Source organism: Rana temporaria, chromosome 1 (genome assembly GCF_905171775.1).
Source record: "Rana temporaria chromosome 1, aRanTem1.1, whole genome shotgun sequence".
NCBI classification, from domain to species: domain Eukaryota; kingdom Metazoa; phylum Chordata; class Amphibia; order Anura; family Ranidae; genus Rana; species Rana temporaria.
In genome coordinates this window covers 608,440,215-608,458,675 of record NC_053489.1, presented here as the reverse complement: position 1 = coordinate 608,458,675, position 18,461 = coordinate 608,440,215, and the positions used below count along the sequence as shown (strand labels likewise).

General features: G+C 45.4%; 1 protein-coding gene across 1 annotated transcript in view; it reads right to left on the bottom strand.

The window, feature by feature from the left end:
• Positions 1–16,585, bottom strand: part of LCORL (ligand dependent nuclear receptor corepressor like) — a 79,724-nt gene extending 63,139 nt beyond the window's left edge. Inside the window, exon 1 of the mRNA XM_040335200.1 lies at positions 16,423–16,585. Within this exon, the coding sequence (XP_040191134.1) occupies positions 16,423–16,519 (97 nt within the window). The 5' untranslated portion in view covers positions 16,520–16,585. The remainder of the gene's footprint in view (positions 1–16,422) is intronic.
• Positions 16,586–18,461: the final 1,876 nt, after the last annotated feature.

Genomic DNA, 18,461 nt, shown 5'->3' with positions numbered 1-18,461 from the left:
ATCCCTGCTGAACCAGCTGAACTTGGATCCATATATTGTCCTCCGAATGACATAAGTTGAATGTTAGAATTCTGGAAAACGTTTTGATCAGCAGCTGCAGCCAATGGGCTACAGTCGCTGATCAGTGTAGTCATATTATCTCAGCAGGGAGGATCTACCTCGCTTATGTTGATGGAGAAATCCATTCTCCCCCATCCGCCTGCCAATATAAAAAAAAAAAAAAAAAAAAAAAAAAGTCATCTATATCCACCTTAAAGCGGTGGTTCACCCTCCTTAACAATAGTATAGCATTAAATTTGGCATAGTAGCGCGAGCTACAGTATGCCTGTCTGTATTTTTTTATCCCCGTACTCACAGTGCTATTGTACATTGAAGATTCCGTCTGCCGCGGGGAATGGGCGTTCCTATGGAGAGGGAGGATGATTGACGGCCGGCTCTGGCACGTCACGCTCCCCGAAGACAGCCGGAGTAGGTCTCGGCTCTTCACGGCGCCTGCGCACAGGCTATGCGCAGGCGCCGTGAAGAGCCAAGCCTATTTCGGCTATTTCCGGAGAAGCGTGACGTGCCAGGGCCGGCCGTCAATCACCTTCTCTCTCCATAGGAACGCCCATTCCCCGGAATCTTCAATGTACAATAGCACAGTGAGTACGGGGATAAAAAAAATACAGACAGGCATACTGTAGCTCGCGCTACTATGCCGAATTTAATGCTAGAGGAAAAAATTTTTTTTTTTTTTTTTTTTATATAGGGTGAACCCCCGCTTTAAAGCAGAATCCAGTCATTTGCTGACTTTTAATAAACACACATTCACCTGTACCAAGATCCAACGATGCTACCGCACGAAACCCTCGCTTCTCCCTGGCATCACAAGTGTGGGCAACAGGCTGTGACAGCTTGCGGCTTCATAGCGGGGTGCAAGTCATGCTGCACCTTCTCAATGGCCGGGCAATGTTCTGGAACCTGCGACGTATCCCAGAAGATTGGAGGGGGGAGAGGAGAACTTCTGCTTGAGTCGCTTAGACGACCCGATCGTAAGCTGGGTACCTGTCAAAACTAGGTACCCACTCTTCCCCCAAAAAAATATGATATGCCAAATGTGGCATGTAAGGGGGTGAGGAGTCCTTCAAGCGGAACTTCTGCTTTTGGGTGGAACTCCACTTTAATACGCTTCAAGCAATCAGGTTTGCACAAGTCTCACTCTTCAGGAAAGACATTAAGGTCCGGATCACACTGATGCGAGTTCATAACGAATGTGATGAAAACATTCTAAATTCGCATGTCATCCATAAAGTCATTGTTTTCAATGACGGCCATTCACATACATGTGTTGCGATCCCTCTACGAAAAAAAAAAAAAAAGGGGTGTTGTGCGAGTTTACAGCGTCTCGAATTTAGTCTCCATAGACATCAGTGTAAATTGTTCTGGAATCGCATTGGTGGTTCACATATGTGCGAATTCCACCACACTACTCTCCACAAAAACCAGGAAGTACACAGGAAGTTAACACCTTTTTTTTTACATTACGATTCCATTGACTAGAACATCAAATCGCAGCCATGTCCAACTCCTGAAATTTGCGGTAAATTCGCACCTCACACAGGACAAAAAAATAAATAAAAAACAGAACAAATTCACAGCGCAGCAGTATGAACCGAGCCTTAAAATAAGAGCACAGCTTGCCAACCTATTTATGGCCAGATTGGATGAACATTTTCAGCAAACAGCAAATTGTGGGTCTAAGACCACTGCAAAAGGCAAGATTTTACAAGAAGCAGCATCATATGAGGAACTAATATTTCCCCAAAACGTCATGCTATTTTAGCATATCAAATCTTCAAGTTGAGGTATCCCTTTCCTAAATATCACAGATTACATTAAGGGACGAGAAGTGCAGCCTGAGCGTTTTAGGCAGGGCTTCTCCTATATGAGAAAGGAGTGCAATTTGTTTTGCACTCCTGTGACCCGTTTTCAGCAGAGCGGTCTGAAGTTCGCTCTCCGCTGACGTCACTGCCATCAGTCGGGGCAGGGCGTCATCACAACTTCCAAGTCAGGACCTGCCTGCCGCTGCCCCAATTGATGGCAGTCTCAGCGAGCCGCTCCCCGCCCCTGCTCAGCGCACCAACGAGCGCTGAGAAGTAGAGCAGAAACGATGCTGACTGACAGACAGCATCACTCTGCTCGGGGAGGAGTGAGAACTGAGCCATTGGCAGTGTTCGGTGGCTCAGTTCTCAGTGCAGAGACACCGGGGGACAGATGCAGCATCAGTCTGATGCTGCATCCATGAGGCAAGTATGATTAGGGGGGGAAAAAAAAAAAAGAGACTTCTCTTTTAAAAAAAGGCAGACATGAACCCAGCTTTCCCTAAAAGGAACAACCTTCATTCAAAACACATGTAAATATTTTTTTACAGCCAAACTTATCTGTTATAAATTCATCTCCAGATGACAGACGCCACAGAATACCTTTATAAATCAAGACAGTCATCCAAAAATTAGCTAGAGATCAGCTCTAATGATCCACTGAAACACAAGTAGGCCAAAACCTGCACATGTACCATTAGTGGTTACATGTAAACTGAATACTAAGTGCACATAAGTACATGACCAGACTAGATGTCCCAAGGAGGAACCGAAGAACATTACTTCCCCTATACACAAGCAAGGTGGATGGAGGAATCCTCCCCGCTGTGCTAATGTATTCTTGTTTGAGAGAAGTTGTATTTAATCCATGACCGTTTTAGCGTGCACATTCCCATGCAAAATCAGAAGATGTTCTCATTGATCTTGTTAATGGAAAAACTGCAAACAAACCAAAAAAAAAAAAAAAACAACACACATTGCAGGGCGTGGAAACATCAACCTAAACTACTAAAACAGACGTAGGAGGCAGGAAAACTAAATCCCCAATTTCTCTTCTCAGATGGTTCTTGGGGCAGCACGTGCACGGAGGACAAAAGGTGTTGATCCCCGGGTCTACAGCACAAAGAGCTAGTTCTTAGTGGTTTTACTAAAAGGTTGACCTATAGAGATATAGATAGAGAGATGTCAAAATTTAGGCTGGATGTCGGGGGTGGGCGGGACCCAGGCATCCAACACCTGCCAATTGGAACTGGGCGGGCTGATATGTGTATGTGGCCACGCCTCTTCTTAAACAGCCCAATCATTGGCTGGATAGTTGCTGGGTCCTGCCCACCCCAGGTCCCGCCCACCTCCGACATCATTCTGAATTTGTCAGCTCCTCTCTCTCTCTCCATACAGTGTCACACATCGTGGCGCTGCAGAGAGCAGTTTCAGTTACACTATCGGCTGTGAAATCTGCCATCCAGTGCCACCTGCCAAAAAAACAGCCTAAAATATTGGCCGAAAAAAAAAAAAAAAAAAAAAAAGGCATCATATATTGCCCATCCCGATTTCTAAATATCGGCATCGACCAGAGGAAAAACCATATCGGTCAACCTCTAGATTGTACCACTCACAAAAGTAACACCATGGGGTTGATTTACTAAAGGCAAATCTAAAGGGAAGATCTAAAGGAGGGGAAGCTCTGCTGATTTTATCATCCAACCATGTGCAAGCTAAAATGCTGTTTTTTTATATTCCTTGCATGTCCCCCTCGGATCTACAGCAACTGAACTTCCAAGTGCACTTGTAGTGCAAAGTGGATTTGCCTTTAGTAAATAACCCCCATATCTCAAATGGCTTGTCAGAACAAACACAGGAAGAATGAGTTGCCATCAAATTAAAGCAAACATGCCATCAATGACAAAGAAACAGGTTTACTTCAATGGTGGCCCCACAAGCAGCATGTCACCAACAGAAAATGAAAAAAGCCAGAACTTTAGTGTGGAGCATGAGACCCATCCCACTTCCTCCCATGTGACATCCCTGGGGGGTGAGGAGAGCGGCTGCAACTCTCTGTCGGCTTCAAGCTGTGACAAAAATCCAGGAAACATGTCAAATCAGTGAAGTAATTTTATCCAGGAAAACAGTATTATTTATTCTGGCTATTGAAACAAATTAATGCTCAAACTGCTATAGCACTAGGAGTTCATTGAAAACGACAAGCTGCCGGACCTTGTAGTGTTCCATCCACAGAGGACTGTGAATAAGTGACGTGGCCTGGTGGACGGAGCTCCACGTGACTGTCTTTTGAATTGTGGTAGCAGATACAGGGAGAAGATCCCCAGTCTGCTGTCACAGCAGGGATATGGGGGGAGGATGCAGGAGAATGAATATGGAATATGGATGCAACACATTATGAAAGGTAAGCTTATCAGTGTGCATGAGGTCTAAAGTGGGGTACACACCAAGAAAATTGGGCAACTGTTCGTGCAATTTTTCCCCTCGATATTTTACAGGAAAATCGGAACCAAGGAAAGAAAATTTGTATGAAAATTCTTACAAATATTCTCGTGGGACAAAGGCTTTTTTTGTCGTTTATGGTTTCTGATCATGCGCAGTGTTGCTTTTAATTTTTCTTGTACGAAAACAGTACACATTCATTTTAACCGCTTCAGACCCGCGCTATAGCCGAATGACGGCCACAGCGTGGACCTGAAGATCCAACTGGACGTCAATTGACGTCCGCCCCTTTGCGCGTTCCCCGCGCGCGCTCCAGAGCGCGCAGCGCGGAAACACTGTGTTGGCCGTGTCCCTTGGGCACAGCCAATTACAGATCGCCGCGAACGGCCAATCAGAGTGGCCGTTTGCGATGCAATCTGCGCAAAAAATAAAACTGCACAGGCGATCAAATACCACCAAAAGACAGCTCTACTTGTGGGGTAAAAAAGGACGTCAATTTTGTTTGGGAGCCACGTCGCACGACTGCGCAATTGTTAGTTAAAGCGACGCAGTGCCGAAAGCTGAAATTTCACCTGGGCAGGAGGGGGGTATATGTGCCCAGTAAGCAAGTGGTTAAATCATTCGCTCTGTTCCCGCACAAGCAACATTTTGGATTCCGTCCCTTCGAGAATTTTCATAAGAAAATTCGCAATCGGCTGTCGAAAGTTGTGCACACTAAGAAAACCGGGCGAACATTTTTATCCAAAGTATTTTTGTACGATTTTCATATATAGTGTGCTGTCTCAACCAATGAGGAGAGGGGGTCCCAGGACAGCTGAGTCTCTCATGCACATCACTGGATCGAGAGGGAGCTCAGATGTGTACTATTTAGAGCTGGAGGGGGGGGGGGGGGAAATCGGCACACAGATTTTTTTATCATTGTGTCATAGAATGAATGCATGAAGGTAAAAAAAACCTTCAGCCTTTGCAACCACTTTAAAGGGGTTGTAAAAGGTTTGTTTTTTATTTTCTAAAAAGGTTCCTTTAAGCTAGTGCATTGTTGGTTCACTTGCCTTTTCCTTCGATTTCCCTTCTAAATGTATTTTCTTTGTCTGAACTTCTCACTTCCTGTTTCTCCTCAGTAAGCTTGCCCCCATCATCCGAGTCATTCTGGCTGGGGGTTAGTCAGCCTGCTTGCCCCCTCCCTTGAGACTACATCGCTGCAGGGAGACACGTCTCTCAAGGATGTAGTCCCAAGGGAGGGGGGCGAGCACTCTGACTAACCCCCAGCCAGAACGACTCGGATGATGGGGGCAAGGTTACTGCTGAGGAGAAACAGGAAGTGAGAAATTCAGACAAAGAAAAAAAACATTTAGAAAGGAAATGGAAGGAAAAGGTAAGTAACCAACAATGCAATAGCATAAAAATGAACCTATTTAGAAAATAAAGAACGAACCTTTACAACTCCTTTAAGCTGCCCATAGACAGATTGATACTGCGGACAAATGATTCTGTGGATCATTTTATTCCCCATCCGCAGAACACAATAGTATGGTCAGTGTTGATGGAGGGGGGGGGGGTGCGATTTTCTTTCCGCCAACCCATGGGTCTTCAAACTATGGCCCTCCAGTTGTTCAGGAACTACAATTCCCATCATGCCTAGTCATGTCTGCGAATGTCAGATTTTTACAATGCCTCATAGGATGTGTAGTTCCGCAACAGCTGGAGGGCCGTAGTTTGGGGATCCCTGCTCTAACCTATGGTTGAAGAAAAGAAAATTGAATATATGGCCTGCCTTAGTCTTTCTGTAGGTGAGGGATTTAGGAGCCAGCTCAGATTTACAAACCAGAAGGCAAAAGTGTTTCTCAATCACCAAAATCACTGATATGAACTGGGTTAGACTGGTGAACTATTTTTAGAACAAAAACTAAGGTTGGGCTTGTATGAACTATGTATAGATGAAAAACTGAAGTCCTAAGCATATGGACTGCAGTCCTCATATGCATCTTAGGTTTTTTGGACTTGCCTACACTGTACATTGAAAGGCATCATGTACCCCAAATAAAAAATAAAAAAGGGGGGCGGGGAGGACTCTACTCCTTTATAAAGGACAAGTTATGCAAACTGCATATACATATTTTGAACGGTTGGGCCATTACCATCACAGCTTTTAAATTATATAAACTTTATGGATATTAACAGTGGAACTAAACCCTTCTACCCTTTAGAGACAAGGAAGCTGCCATCTTACCCTCTGTTTGATCTTCAGTTGCCATGGTGCTGTACATGAGAGCTAGGATGCCAGCAATTTGATGGCTTGGCAGGTTACAATTAGTATATGTAACAATTATTCAAAGCATACCTTGCTTTTGGAAACGGTTAAATTTGATGGGCTTAGCTATACTTTATAGCGGAGCTCCAGCCCCCCCACCAAAATGTTTAAAAAGTCAGCAGCCACAAATACTGCAGCTGCTGACTTTTAATATTAGGACACTTACCTGTCAAGGGATCCCACAATGTCGGCACCCCAGCCGATTTTCAGATAGACTCCCGGTTGCTGCTGCAGCCATTGCTCATAAGGGAAACCAGCTTGTGGCCTCAACCGTTCCAAGATCTCCCAAAAGTGGGGATGAGTACCGATCATAAAACAGGTACCTGCTCCCCCCTCTGAAAAGGTGCCAAAACTTTGTAGTTAGAAGCAAACAAGCAGAGCTTCCCCTTTAACGCGGAGCTCCACTTTAAGCACAGTGTGTAGAAAGAGTACCTATAACAGGATAAAACATTTCCGTAAAACGTATGGAAAAGAAAAGAAAAAAAAAAAGAACCCCGTAACAGAACAACATTCAAGCAGAACTCGACTGCTCCCAAATGTCCTCCCCAGAACTGGTCCACAACGCCATTTAGAAAAAATAGTGCATGTGAAGATGCGCCGCTGATCTCTTCTTCCAGGCATTTGGGAGCTGGCAGAGGCCAGTGGTGCACGTGGCAGATTTCTATGTGTGCGCACAAATGGCAGCAGCTTCTTTTGGATGGGTGCTGTAGTGCCCTGTGGCATTTGTGCACATATCCACCCTGCATGTGCACAAATTGCACCTTTTTACACACTGCTTCCTGAGAGTTCTTCCATAGTAATGCTGGGAGGCAGCAGGGCCTGGCCTAGGTCAGAAACACAGAAGGGAAGTTTAAAAAAAATAAAAGGATTAGCATTTGTAAAGGGGGGGGGGTCCAGATAGAAAGTAAAACATTGTTATTTTGGCAAGTCTAGTTCCACTTCTGGACATGCTTGATGCCCGGACCCATTACATATTGTAGTTCAATCCATCAGCCCATATTTTACTACAGGTCACTACTTACTACTGACTTCTCGGACCTCCCTGATGTGCAATGCAAGATGCTGGAGTTGGCTGCTATACCCGCCCAACAATTCCTTCAGCGAAGAACCGACAGGCTCACGTGATGTTTTGCAACAAGTTAGGAAATCTCTATGGATATGAACAAGTATTTACTGCAGAATGTGTACTCCTAAAATCACCTGATCCTTGACTGAGCATCACACCGGGTGGGATCAGGTGTTTCCAGCCAGACAAGTGAACTTCGCATGCGCTCTGTTAGGCGCAACAAGGTCACAGAGGAATATAAAAAACAATTACATGTGAAGACGATGCTGTGCAATTTATGTCACCCTTTAAAATCAAATCAAATAGAATTCCTGTCTTGTACATGGGACAGGTTCTCAAAAGCCCAGAGAGATCTATTTTATCCCCTAAAAGATGATTAGGGTATTTAAAGGGTAATTCCAGGACTTGGGATGAACTGAAGGTCCATGAACTGAACTGAACACCTTGCAGCAGCAATGAGAGTCTGGAAAATCTCACACACAAGCAGTATACAAATTTCCACATGCTTAGAAAAATGCACGTTCACCAGTGATGGAAAAAGCATGAGCTGCGTTTAGGCAAGGGATCACCCTGAAAATGAAAAAAAAAAAAAAAAAAGTGTGTTTGTGTATATATATATATATATATATATATATATATATATATATATATATATATATATATATATATATATATATATATATATATATATATATATATATATATATATATATATATATACACACACACACATACACACACACATATATACACACACGTGTGTGTGTGTGTATATTTACATATAATTAGAGCGTTATCTCCCCACTTCCTGACATGAAGTAAGAGGAACTCTCCAACAGTTAGACCCCTTTCACACTGGGGTGTTTTTCGGCTGCTAAAGGGCTAAAAATAGCGCCTGTACAGCGCCAGAAAAACGTCTCTCAACGCTCCCCAGTGTGAAAGTCCAAGTGCCTTCACAGTGGGGCGCTGCGCTGGCAGGACGTTAAGTCCTGCAAGCAGCATTTTTGGGGAGGTGTATACACCGCTCCTAAACCGCCCCTGCCCATTAAAATAAATGGGCACCGAAGTGCCTGCAAATCGATTTGGCAGCATCGCTTCTCATGCGCATTTAACCCTTTCCTCAGCTGCTAGCCGGGGTTAAAAGCACCCCACTAGCGGCCAAATAGCCCCGCTAACACAGCCGCGCTGTCCGTGTGAAAGGGCTCCAGACAGACAAATGGGGGGAAAAATAACGTTTAGCTTTACATTTTTTTTAAGTATAAAACAATGCAAAGAAAAGACATATGAAAAGCACTCACTACAAATATCAGTAATATATAAAAACGAATATTTGAATAAAAAATATTTTTTTTTTCTTTTTTATAAATAGCTTGACACAGCAACCTCCTCTTCATGCCCAGCACATGCAAATATGCGAACTCTCGACGGCTGGGCCTTGACAGTGCTGTGCCGAGTGTGCGCACCTTGTGCACTCCAAGCAGCTCAGGGAAAGTTCCCAATCAACCGTTGCGATCAGGACTTTTCCGATCATATGACTGCTGCGACAGCCAAGCACAGCGGTCAAGGGGCCATGAGCTCCACCCCTGGGCATAGCAAACCCCTTAAAGGGCTGGCGGCAGCCAGCACCAAGGGGTTCAAGTCCACCTTCTGAAGCTCTATTTAAACTCATCCAGTGCTGCATCTATAATTTCAAATCCTGGCCTATAGTACTTTAGTGAACTTATTGGGATCGATTTACTAAAACTGGAGGAGAGTGCAAAATCTGGTGCAAGTGCAAAATCTGGTGCAATCTCTGCATGGTAGCCAATCAGCTGCCAGGTTTTTTGTCAAAGCTTATGGCCTGTACACACGATCCGAATATCGTACGACTTTCGCTTAATAGTCGCAAGTAGAAATTGAATAGGTTATCAACTACTTGCCGACCAGCCGCCGTATAACGGTTATACGGCGGCAGGTCGGCTCCCCTGCGCGAGAGCCCATGGCTATACGTTGTTGTCCCTGACTCCAGTGCCCGATCGCCGCCGGGCACCCGCGATTGCTCGTTACAGAGCGAGGACCGGGAGCTGTGTGTGTAAAAACACAGTTCTCGGTCCTGTCAGGGGAGAAATGCCTGACGGTCTGTTCATATAATTTTTAAATCGACGCAGTGCCAAATCGCAAAAAGTGCTCTGGTCTTTGACCAGCAATATGGTCCGGGGGTTAGGTGGTTAAAATCACGAAAATTCTTGTACGCCAAGTGATGTCATGTGTTGCAATGTATTTGTATTGTATTTGCGGACAACAACTGTACTGACTAAACGAAAATCGTATGATCTGGCATAGTACGAGAAAAATTTTCGCGCTTGTCCGATCGAATAATATCGGATGAACCGTCCTGATCGGCTCTTGAAAGTAGTGTACACACGATCCGAAAAATCGTACGATCCTTCTACAGACGAAAATTTTCGTCCGATATTCGCATCGTGTGTACGGGCCATTGAATTTACCAATCTGAAGTTAGAAGCCGATGATGATGCCATGCGTAGCTGCACCAGTTTTGTACTTTTTTTTGTAAATCAACCCCTGGGTATAAAGACATTTCCAAAATGGAAGATTATGCCCACGCAGTAGCTGTCTTTTGTTGGAAACGTATGTTCATTATCTGCTTTTCAATGCGTACGTCAACATTAAATCATATAGCATATACATCCCACGGTATTCTCCACTTGTTTTGTCTTTCCTGTTAAAATGCACACATGCCTCAAAAGCTTTAGAAATACTGACACTAGATTCACAAAGTGGTTAGCACTTCTTCCTTGCAGAACTGGGGTCCTTGGCTCAAATTCTGAGCAGGACACTACCTGCATGGTGTTTGCATGTTCTCCCTCTGGGAGGGAAGTCCATCACGCCCTCACCCAACAACTGAACCCCCTCTGTAGTCTTTATACTGTAAAGCACTGTGCAAACTGTTGGCGCCATTTAAATCTTGAATACCTGTAATATTGGGGTTGATTCACTAAAGGAAAATCCACTTTGCATTAAAAGTGCAATCGCTGTAGATCCGAGGGGAAGCTCTGACAATTTTATCATCCAATCATGTGCAAGCTAAAATGCATGCGTATGTGTATATATATATTAGGGCTGCAACTAACGATTATTTTCATAATCGATTAGTTGGCCGATTATTGTTTCGATCGGATAATGGCCTTAAAAAAAAAAAAAAAAAAAGCATTTTTCATTTTTTTTGGGCCAATTTGTTGTTGGGCAGATTACAAAACACAAATTGCCTCAAAAACACATTACATGCTTTTCTGCAGCTTCTCTATTAAAGTATATTAAACCCAAAAAAAAAAAAAAGCACTGTTTTGCGTTAAAAAATCCTTGCCCTTTCCAAATACGCAGCAGCTGAAAAAAAATCATGGATGTGAACGTGTCCCATAGGAAAACATGTAAATGAACTGTAGTGTGTTTCTGCACACTATATATATTAGGGCTGTGCAAATTAACTTTTAATTCATCGATTAATCTTAAATTTTTTTGATCGATTAAAATTCTTTTGATTGGTACTCACCTCTCCGCCGGCTTCTGGGCCTTCAGGGATTTCTGTCGGAGATCCAGTAACGTCACAGACACCGGCGGGGTTTGCCGTGTCCATCTGAAGGGCTCCTTTGCTGTGCCTTCATATCTGCATGCCGGCGGGACCTTACTATCTGCCACACGCAAGGGCTGTTACACTTCCCTCTATCGCTTCCCTCTGCCAACCTGGGATTCTACAACCATCCACTGGGAGTTGTGATAGTTCCCTTCACAGGACATCTACATGCTGACGGACTGATGTTATCCCCTCCTCATCTGGATTCAGCAGTGGTATCGTTGTACACATTTTTATACTAGTATCATACTTAGCTTCATGTTTTTATGACTGCTTTTGTTACCATTTGGTATTACTCGCACCATTTTTACAGTTTATGTAGCTACATCGACTTTATCTCCAGTGCAATATTTATTTTGTTACCTACTTGAAGACTATAAAAGTTGTAATGCTATTCCCATTGAGCGCTGCCTTTGTGTGTTTTTTGTATCCTGCTATCCATTTTTCCCGTGGTTGGTAGCTGCACTGGGAATCAGCCTGCAAGGAGATCAGCTAAAAGTAGTTGGATCTGTATGTGCGTTATAATTAATCAAAATTAGTCGATTAAAGAAAAAAAACTATTAATGGAACAGAAAAATTTTGATCAGTAACAGCCCTAATAAATATATATATATATATATAATATATATATATATATATATATATATATATATACACACACATACATATACATATATACACACACACACACACACACACACACACATACATATATATATACACACACACACACACACACACACACACACACACACACACACACACACACACACACAGCGTTATTTATAGAGGCAAATCCACTTTGCACTTGAAATTGCACTTGGAAGTGCAGTCGCTTGTAAATCTGAGTGGAAGATCTGAAATGAGGGGAAGCTCTGCTGATTTTATTATCCAATCATGTGCAAGCTAAAATGCTGTTTATTTTCCTTGCATGTCCCCCTCAGATCTACAGCGACTGCACTTCCAAGTGCACTTGTAGTGCAAAGTAGATTTGCCTTTCGTAAATAACCCCCAAAGTGTGTGTGCAAAAAGGCAAAGAAAAAAATGAAGTGCACATAGTACATACAGTAGCCCTTAAAATTCAAGAAACTTTTTTTTTTTTTACTGCTCTAAACTTATAAAGGTGCAATCTGATTGGTTACTTAAGACTCCTGCACTTTGCTCTTTTACTTAAAGCAAATCAGCAAGTGTCACAGCATATTGGGTACAACAGACAGACAGACGCAGGCAAACTGAAGAAAATGTTGCAATGATAAAATCTTCATGCAAATAATTTTTTTTTTCCTCCCTTACAATGGGGTGCTTTGCATTGCGTTGCCTAAGGAAAGCGCATTGGTTATCTCCTAATGTAACAGCCTGACATGAAACATATTTGCAAACAGATGATGAAAATACATTTGCTTGAATTTCCTAACACAGCATTACTAAGGTGATGGTTGCATACCAATTCTTTTCTGCGTTTATAAGCTAAAATAAGCAAAACCTCTCCAAAAAGAAAAAAAAGGGTGAAAGTAAAAGGAACATGGAAAACCATGAAGATAAATCAACACTTTAAACAGTTCTATAAAGCTAACAATCAAATAAAACAAGCTCAACTGTCCCCTTCCCCGTTCATCTACCTTATGTCCATAATATTATCTGTCGTTAGCTTTCATGTAAAGGAGATGGAACAATAGGTCCCCTTCCCCCACCCAAAAAAAAAATTGTTTAATTAGAATTAAGCCACGCTGCTGGCAAGGGATTGCTCGACAACGCAGTCCCAAGGCACATTTAAAGAGGAGGAGAAAAAAAACTACACATCATGCGTACAGACAACAAGCATGCTTCTGAATATTACTAAAAATCAATAATATGTAAGGTGAGAGGCAGCAATAGGGATTGCAGTTGTTCAGTGGACAATGGCAAAAAAAAAAAAAAGTAGCCTTGTTTATATGTGACTACATGTGGCTGGTGCGCCTACCTTCACTGGTCTATGGATGTAAAGCACTGCGTCTTAGGTGAGCCAACAAGGGGTTAATCACACTTCAGCTGCCAGAGGGGGTCCCTGACCTATCCCCCCCTCCTACTGCAGATGCAATGGAGATTTTCCTGCCAGAACCAGAGCTGCAGTACATAGAGGCTTAGCAGGAGGTGTGTCCTCCATATCCTTAAAGTGCATCTCCCTTTAAGCTAGGTTACTGCCAACCGAACCAGTTAACTCTAGATGATGCAACGATCCCCAGCCGATTCATTCCACTCCTGAACACCCCCCATCCCCCCGCTCTTCCTTCCTAATAAAAATAGTAAGGGAAAACTGGCGTGGAGAACTTAGAGCACTCAATGTAAATAGAAGCACACGCCGAGCTCAGCTGTCAGCGTCACCAAACAGTTAAACAGGATACATCTACCCAGCGGCCCTGGCTGAGCACATTTCAAAATCAACACTAGAGCATATTCACAAGACACCTCCCTGACATTACATTGGGTGGGGTCAGGAGATTTGAAGATCCGGGGCACAGGTCACATCTGACAGGCAGGGATAAGACAAAAACACACAAGTCACCAGTGTAGGCTCATGTACGTAGATCTTCCTAATCCTGCACTGTTCCAGGCACACCAGGGGGATTATTCGCAGCAGATGGACACACAATTCTACTAAACTGCACATTGCATCAAAAATAAAAACGTGATTGGACGAGGGAAAACTAGGGTCACCTAAATTGCAACATTTAATGAATGGATTGTTCTGATACAACACCTGGGATGTAATTTACCACCCGTGATTGAAGCCGATCCTCAACAGATTGCAGCCCGTATACAATGGCACCATACACGGCATCTGTGCGGCATGTCACATCATAGAAGGTCCAACTTCTGATAGAACTGCCTGATAAAGTACTTCTGCCAGATACCAAACTGTCACATAAAGCATATGTCCCCTACAATGACATTCTACACATATGAGGAATGAATTACCTGAATACAATGATCAGATATGTATCATTGATAGACACGTAGGATAGTGCATGTAGCTAAACACACACCGGTGGGGGGGGGGGGGTTTACAATCCTAGAAGACTTATTACCAGGAATTACACTTTCAAAGTACAATGGGGAAGACCCAGAAAAGTTACACGCCTGATGTTTCTTTCCCAGAAAAGATTCACACTCTGTCGCTTTTCAGCTTAAACTGACTTTAAATGACAGTTGGTCATGACAGCCAAGATATATTCCCCTCCCCCGTGTATGTGAACAGGTCTTACCAAAAACAACACTAATCCGGGCACTTGGCAGTGTTAGAAAAGGACGGCCCCGTAATCTGTGTGAACAGACCCTTATAGTGTGCTGCCTACCCAGATACAATAAACACACCATGGAGAGCGCTGATCATCACCCAGAAAACAAAGCCAGGTCATCACACACAAAAAGAAAGGCCGGGTCCAGTGCAAGGGAGCGCTGACAGAATGATGGCATGGGGGGGAGGGGGGGAGATCAGGTATGGAAGAAGGAATCGTGTAGGGCGGCAGGGATCGGGAATGAAAGTGTAAAAATAGGGATGAGGTATAGTGGCAGGGAGAAGGGATCAGGCACAATAGCAAGGATCGGGTATGAAGAAAGTGAAGGTAAAGAGGCAGGGATCAGGTACAGAGAAAGGGATCAGGCGGAATCAGGCACGGAGGACAGAATCGGGTGGGATTGGGCACAGGGGAAAGGGATCAGGCACAGGGGAAAGGGATCAGGCACAGAGGAAAGGGATCAGGCACAGAGGAAAGGGATCAGGCACAGAGGAAAGGGATCAGGCACAGAGGAAAGGGATCAGGCACAGGGGAAAGGGATCAGGCACAGGGGAAAGGGATCAGGCACAGGGGAAAGGGATCAGGCACAGGGGAAAGGGATCAGGCACAGGGGAAAGGGATCAGGCACAGGGGAAAGGGATCAGGCACAGGGGAAAGGGATCAGGCACAGGGGAAAGGGATCAGGCACAGGGGAAAGGGATCAGGCACAGGGGAAAGGGATCAGGCACAGGGGAAAGGGATCAGGCACAGGGGAAAGGGATCAGGCACAGGGGAAAGGGATCAGGCGGAATCAGGCACAGGGGAAAGGGATCAGGCGGAATCAGGCACAGGGGAAAGGGATCAGGCACAGGGGAAAGGGATCAGGCGGAATCAGGCACAGGGGAAAGGGATCAGGCACAGGGGAAAGGGATCAGGCATGAAGAAAGTGAAGGTAAAGAGGCAAGGATCAGGTACAGAGAAAGGGATCAGGTGGGATCGGGCACAGAGGAGCGGGATCAGGTGGGATCAGGCACAGAGGAGCGGGATCAGGTGGGATCAGGCACAGAGGAGCGGGATCAGGTGGGATCGGGCACAGAGGAGCGGGATCAGGTGGGATCGGGCACAGAGGAGCGGGATCAGGTGGGATCGGGCACAGAGGAGCGGGATCAGGTGGGATCGGGCACAGAGGAGCGGGATCAGGTGGGATCGGGCACAGAGGAGCGGATTCAGATGGGATCGGGCACAGAGGAGCGGATTCAGATGGGATCGGGCACAGAGGAGCGGATTCAGATGGGATCGGGCACAGAGGAGCGGATTCAGATGGGATCAGGCACAGAGGAGCGGATTCAGATGGGATCAGGCACAGAGGAGCGGATTCAGATGGGATCAGGCACAGAGGAAAGGGATCACGTATGGCTGTGATCAGGTATGGAGGAAGGGATCGGGTAGTATATGGTGTCGGAGAAGTTGTAGTAGAAGTTGAGGTGTCGGTGATGTGGTGAGGTTGGGGGGGAGGGTCGCTGAGCACGAGGTAGGGAAGTTTATCTCCCCGGTATAGCGGAGGAGTGCGGGTCTCCCCGGTATAGCGGAGGAGTGCGGGTCTCCCCGGTATAGCGGAGGAGTGCGGGTCTCCCCGGTATAGCGGAGGAGTGCGGGTCTCCCCGGTATAGCGGAGGAGTGCGGGTCTCCCCGGTGGAAGACAATGAGTTGTGAGTGAAGATGGAGGCTCCGCGGTCCCCCGTCCAGTGACACATCCCGGATACAGAGCGCTCCGCGGGTTTGTTTTGCTTCCCTGTTGTTGGTGACAGCCGCCCCTCCCCCCTCAGACTCCCCGCACAGCACACGGACGGGTCCCTCACCTACACAGTGGATGAGCCGGTGCCGCCACGAGTCGAGTTCCCGCCGGAATCCCTTCCTCTCCGAGGTGCACCGAGGGCTCCGGCACTGGGCAGCCATTCTGACGGTTCCCTTTTTCCATCTGCGTCTGACGTCATCGCTCGTCACTTACTACTCACTCACACACATAGAGGCACAGCGAGGGGGCGGGACCGGCGGCGCTGATTGACAGACGTTCTGACTGACGCGGCGCTGAGAGATGGGCGGGGTGACGGGTGATTGGCAGCTGGAACTGTCAGGCCGTGGGGAGGTGGGCGTGTCCGCCTGAAGCGTTCAACTGTCACTGTCCGGAGAAGCGTGCCGGAGAGAAGGGGAGGGGGAGCGCCGCTTCCCGATCATTGTGGGATCGACTTCATACTTGTCTGTGTACATTGTGCTGGAATCGTCATGGTGTGATAATCCTCAGGAAGTGGCAGGACACACTGCCCATGGAGGATCATCTCAAGGATTATGGCAGAAAGTCAAGGCCGTGGTGACAACGTGAAACTACGTGCACAAAAGGCACAGGTGTGTGATAGGGATGCCCCCAGTCATGACCAGGCAATTTTTTGCGTTACTTTATTAACTGACAATTGCGCAAGACTGCGACACGTCACTATACCCAAATAAAAGTGATGTCCCTTTTCCCCCACAAATAGAGCTTTCTTTTGCATGGTATTTGATCACCTCTGCGGTTTTTAATTTTTGCGCTATAAACAAAAAAAGACCAACAATTTTGATCTTATGTTTTCATTGGATACGGTTTATAGCAGAAAGTAAAGAAAATATATATTGTTTTCAAAATTGTTGCTTTTTTTTGTGTATAGCGCAACAAATAAAAACTGCAGAGGTGATCAAATACCACCAAAAAGCTTGATTTGTAAGAAAAAAGGACATAAATATTATTTGGGTACAAAGTTGCACGACCGTACAATTGTCAGTTAAAGTAACGCAGTGTTAAAGTAACGCAGTATCACATCGCAAAAAATGGCCTGGTCATTAAAGCGGGAGTTCACCCGAAAACATTTTTTTAACATTAGATTGAGGCTCATTTTGTCAGGGGGAATCGGGTAGTTTTTTTTAAAAATCTAAGCAGTACTTACCGTTTTAGAGAGCGATCTTCTCCGCCGCTTCCGGGTATGGGTCTTCGGGACTGGGCGTTCCTATTTGATTGACAGTCTTCTGACAGGCTTCCGACGGTCGCATACATCGCGTCACGAGTAGCCGAAAGAAGACGAACGTCGGTGCGGCTCTATACGGTGCCTGCGCACCGACGTTCGGCTACTTTCGGAAAATCGTGACGCGATGTATGCGACCGTTGGAAGACTGTCAATCAAATAGGACTGCCCAGTGCCGCAGCCCATACCCGGAAGCGGCGGAGAAGATCTATCTCTAAAACGGTAAGTACTGCTTCGATTTAAAAAAAACTACCCGATTCCCCTAGACAAAATGAGCCTCAATCTAATGTTAAAAATGAACTTTTCAGGTGAACTCTCGCTTTAAGCCCAGGTTCACACTGGGTACGTTTTGCTTCGATTTGAGATGCGATTTCACATGTGAAATCGCATCTCAAATCGTCGGCAATGACACCGTCCTAATCGGTGCGACGCCGCATCTGCGGCGCTGCACCGATTTCAAAAAGTAGTTCCTGTACTACTTTTTGCGATTTCTGGCCGCGATTTACATTGACATCTATGCAGAAACCTGCACAGATGTCTCTTAAATCGCGGCCGAAATCGGGACTGCCGGCGGGAGTGAAATCGTGCGAGTTCAGCTGAACTCGCACGGCTTCACTCCCGCAGCCCAGTGTGAACCAGGGCTCCGGCAGGATTGGTAAAAGGATTTTTAACACCCTAGGCAAAACCTAATTTTGCCACCCCCTTTTTCCCTGCCCATGTATACCCAACCTTTGTAATAAAGCGCCCATCAAATGGAACCTCACCAACACCCATCAAATACAGTCTCACCAGTGCCCATCAAATGCAACCTCACCAGCGCCCATCAATTGCAACCTACCACAACC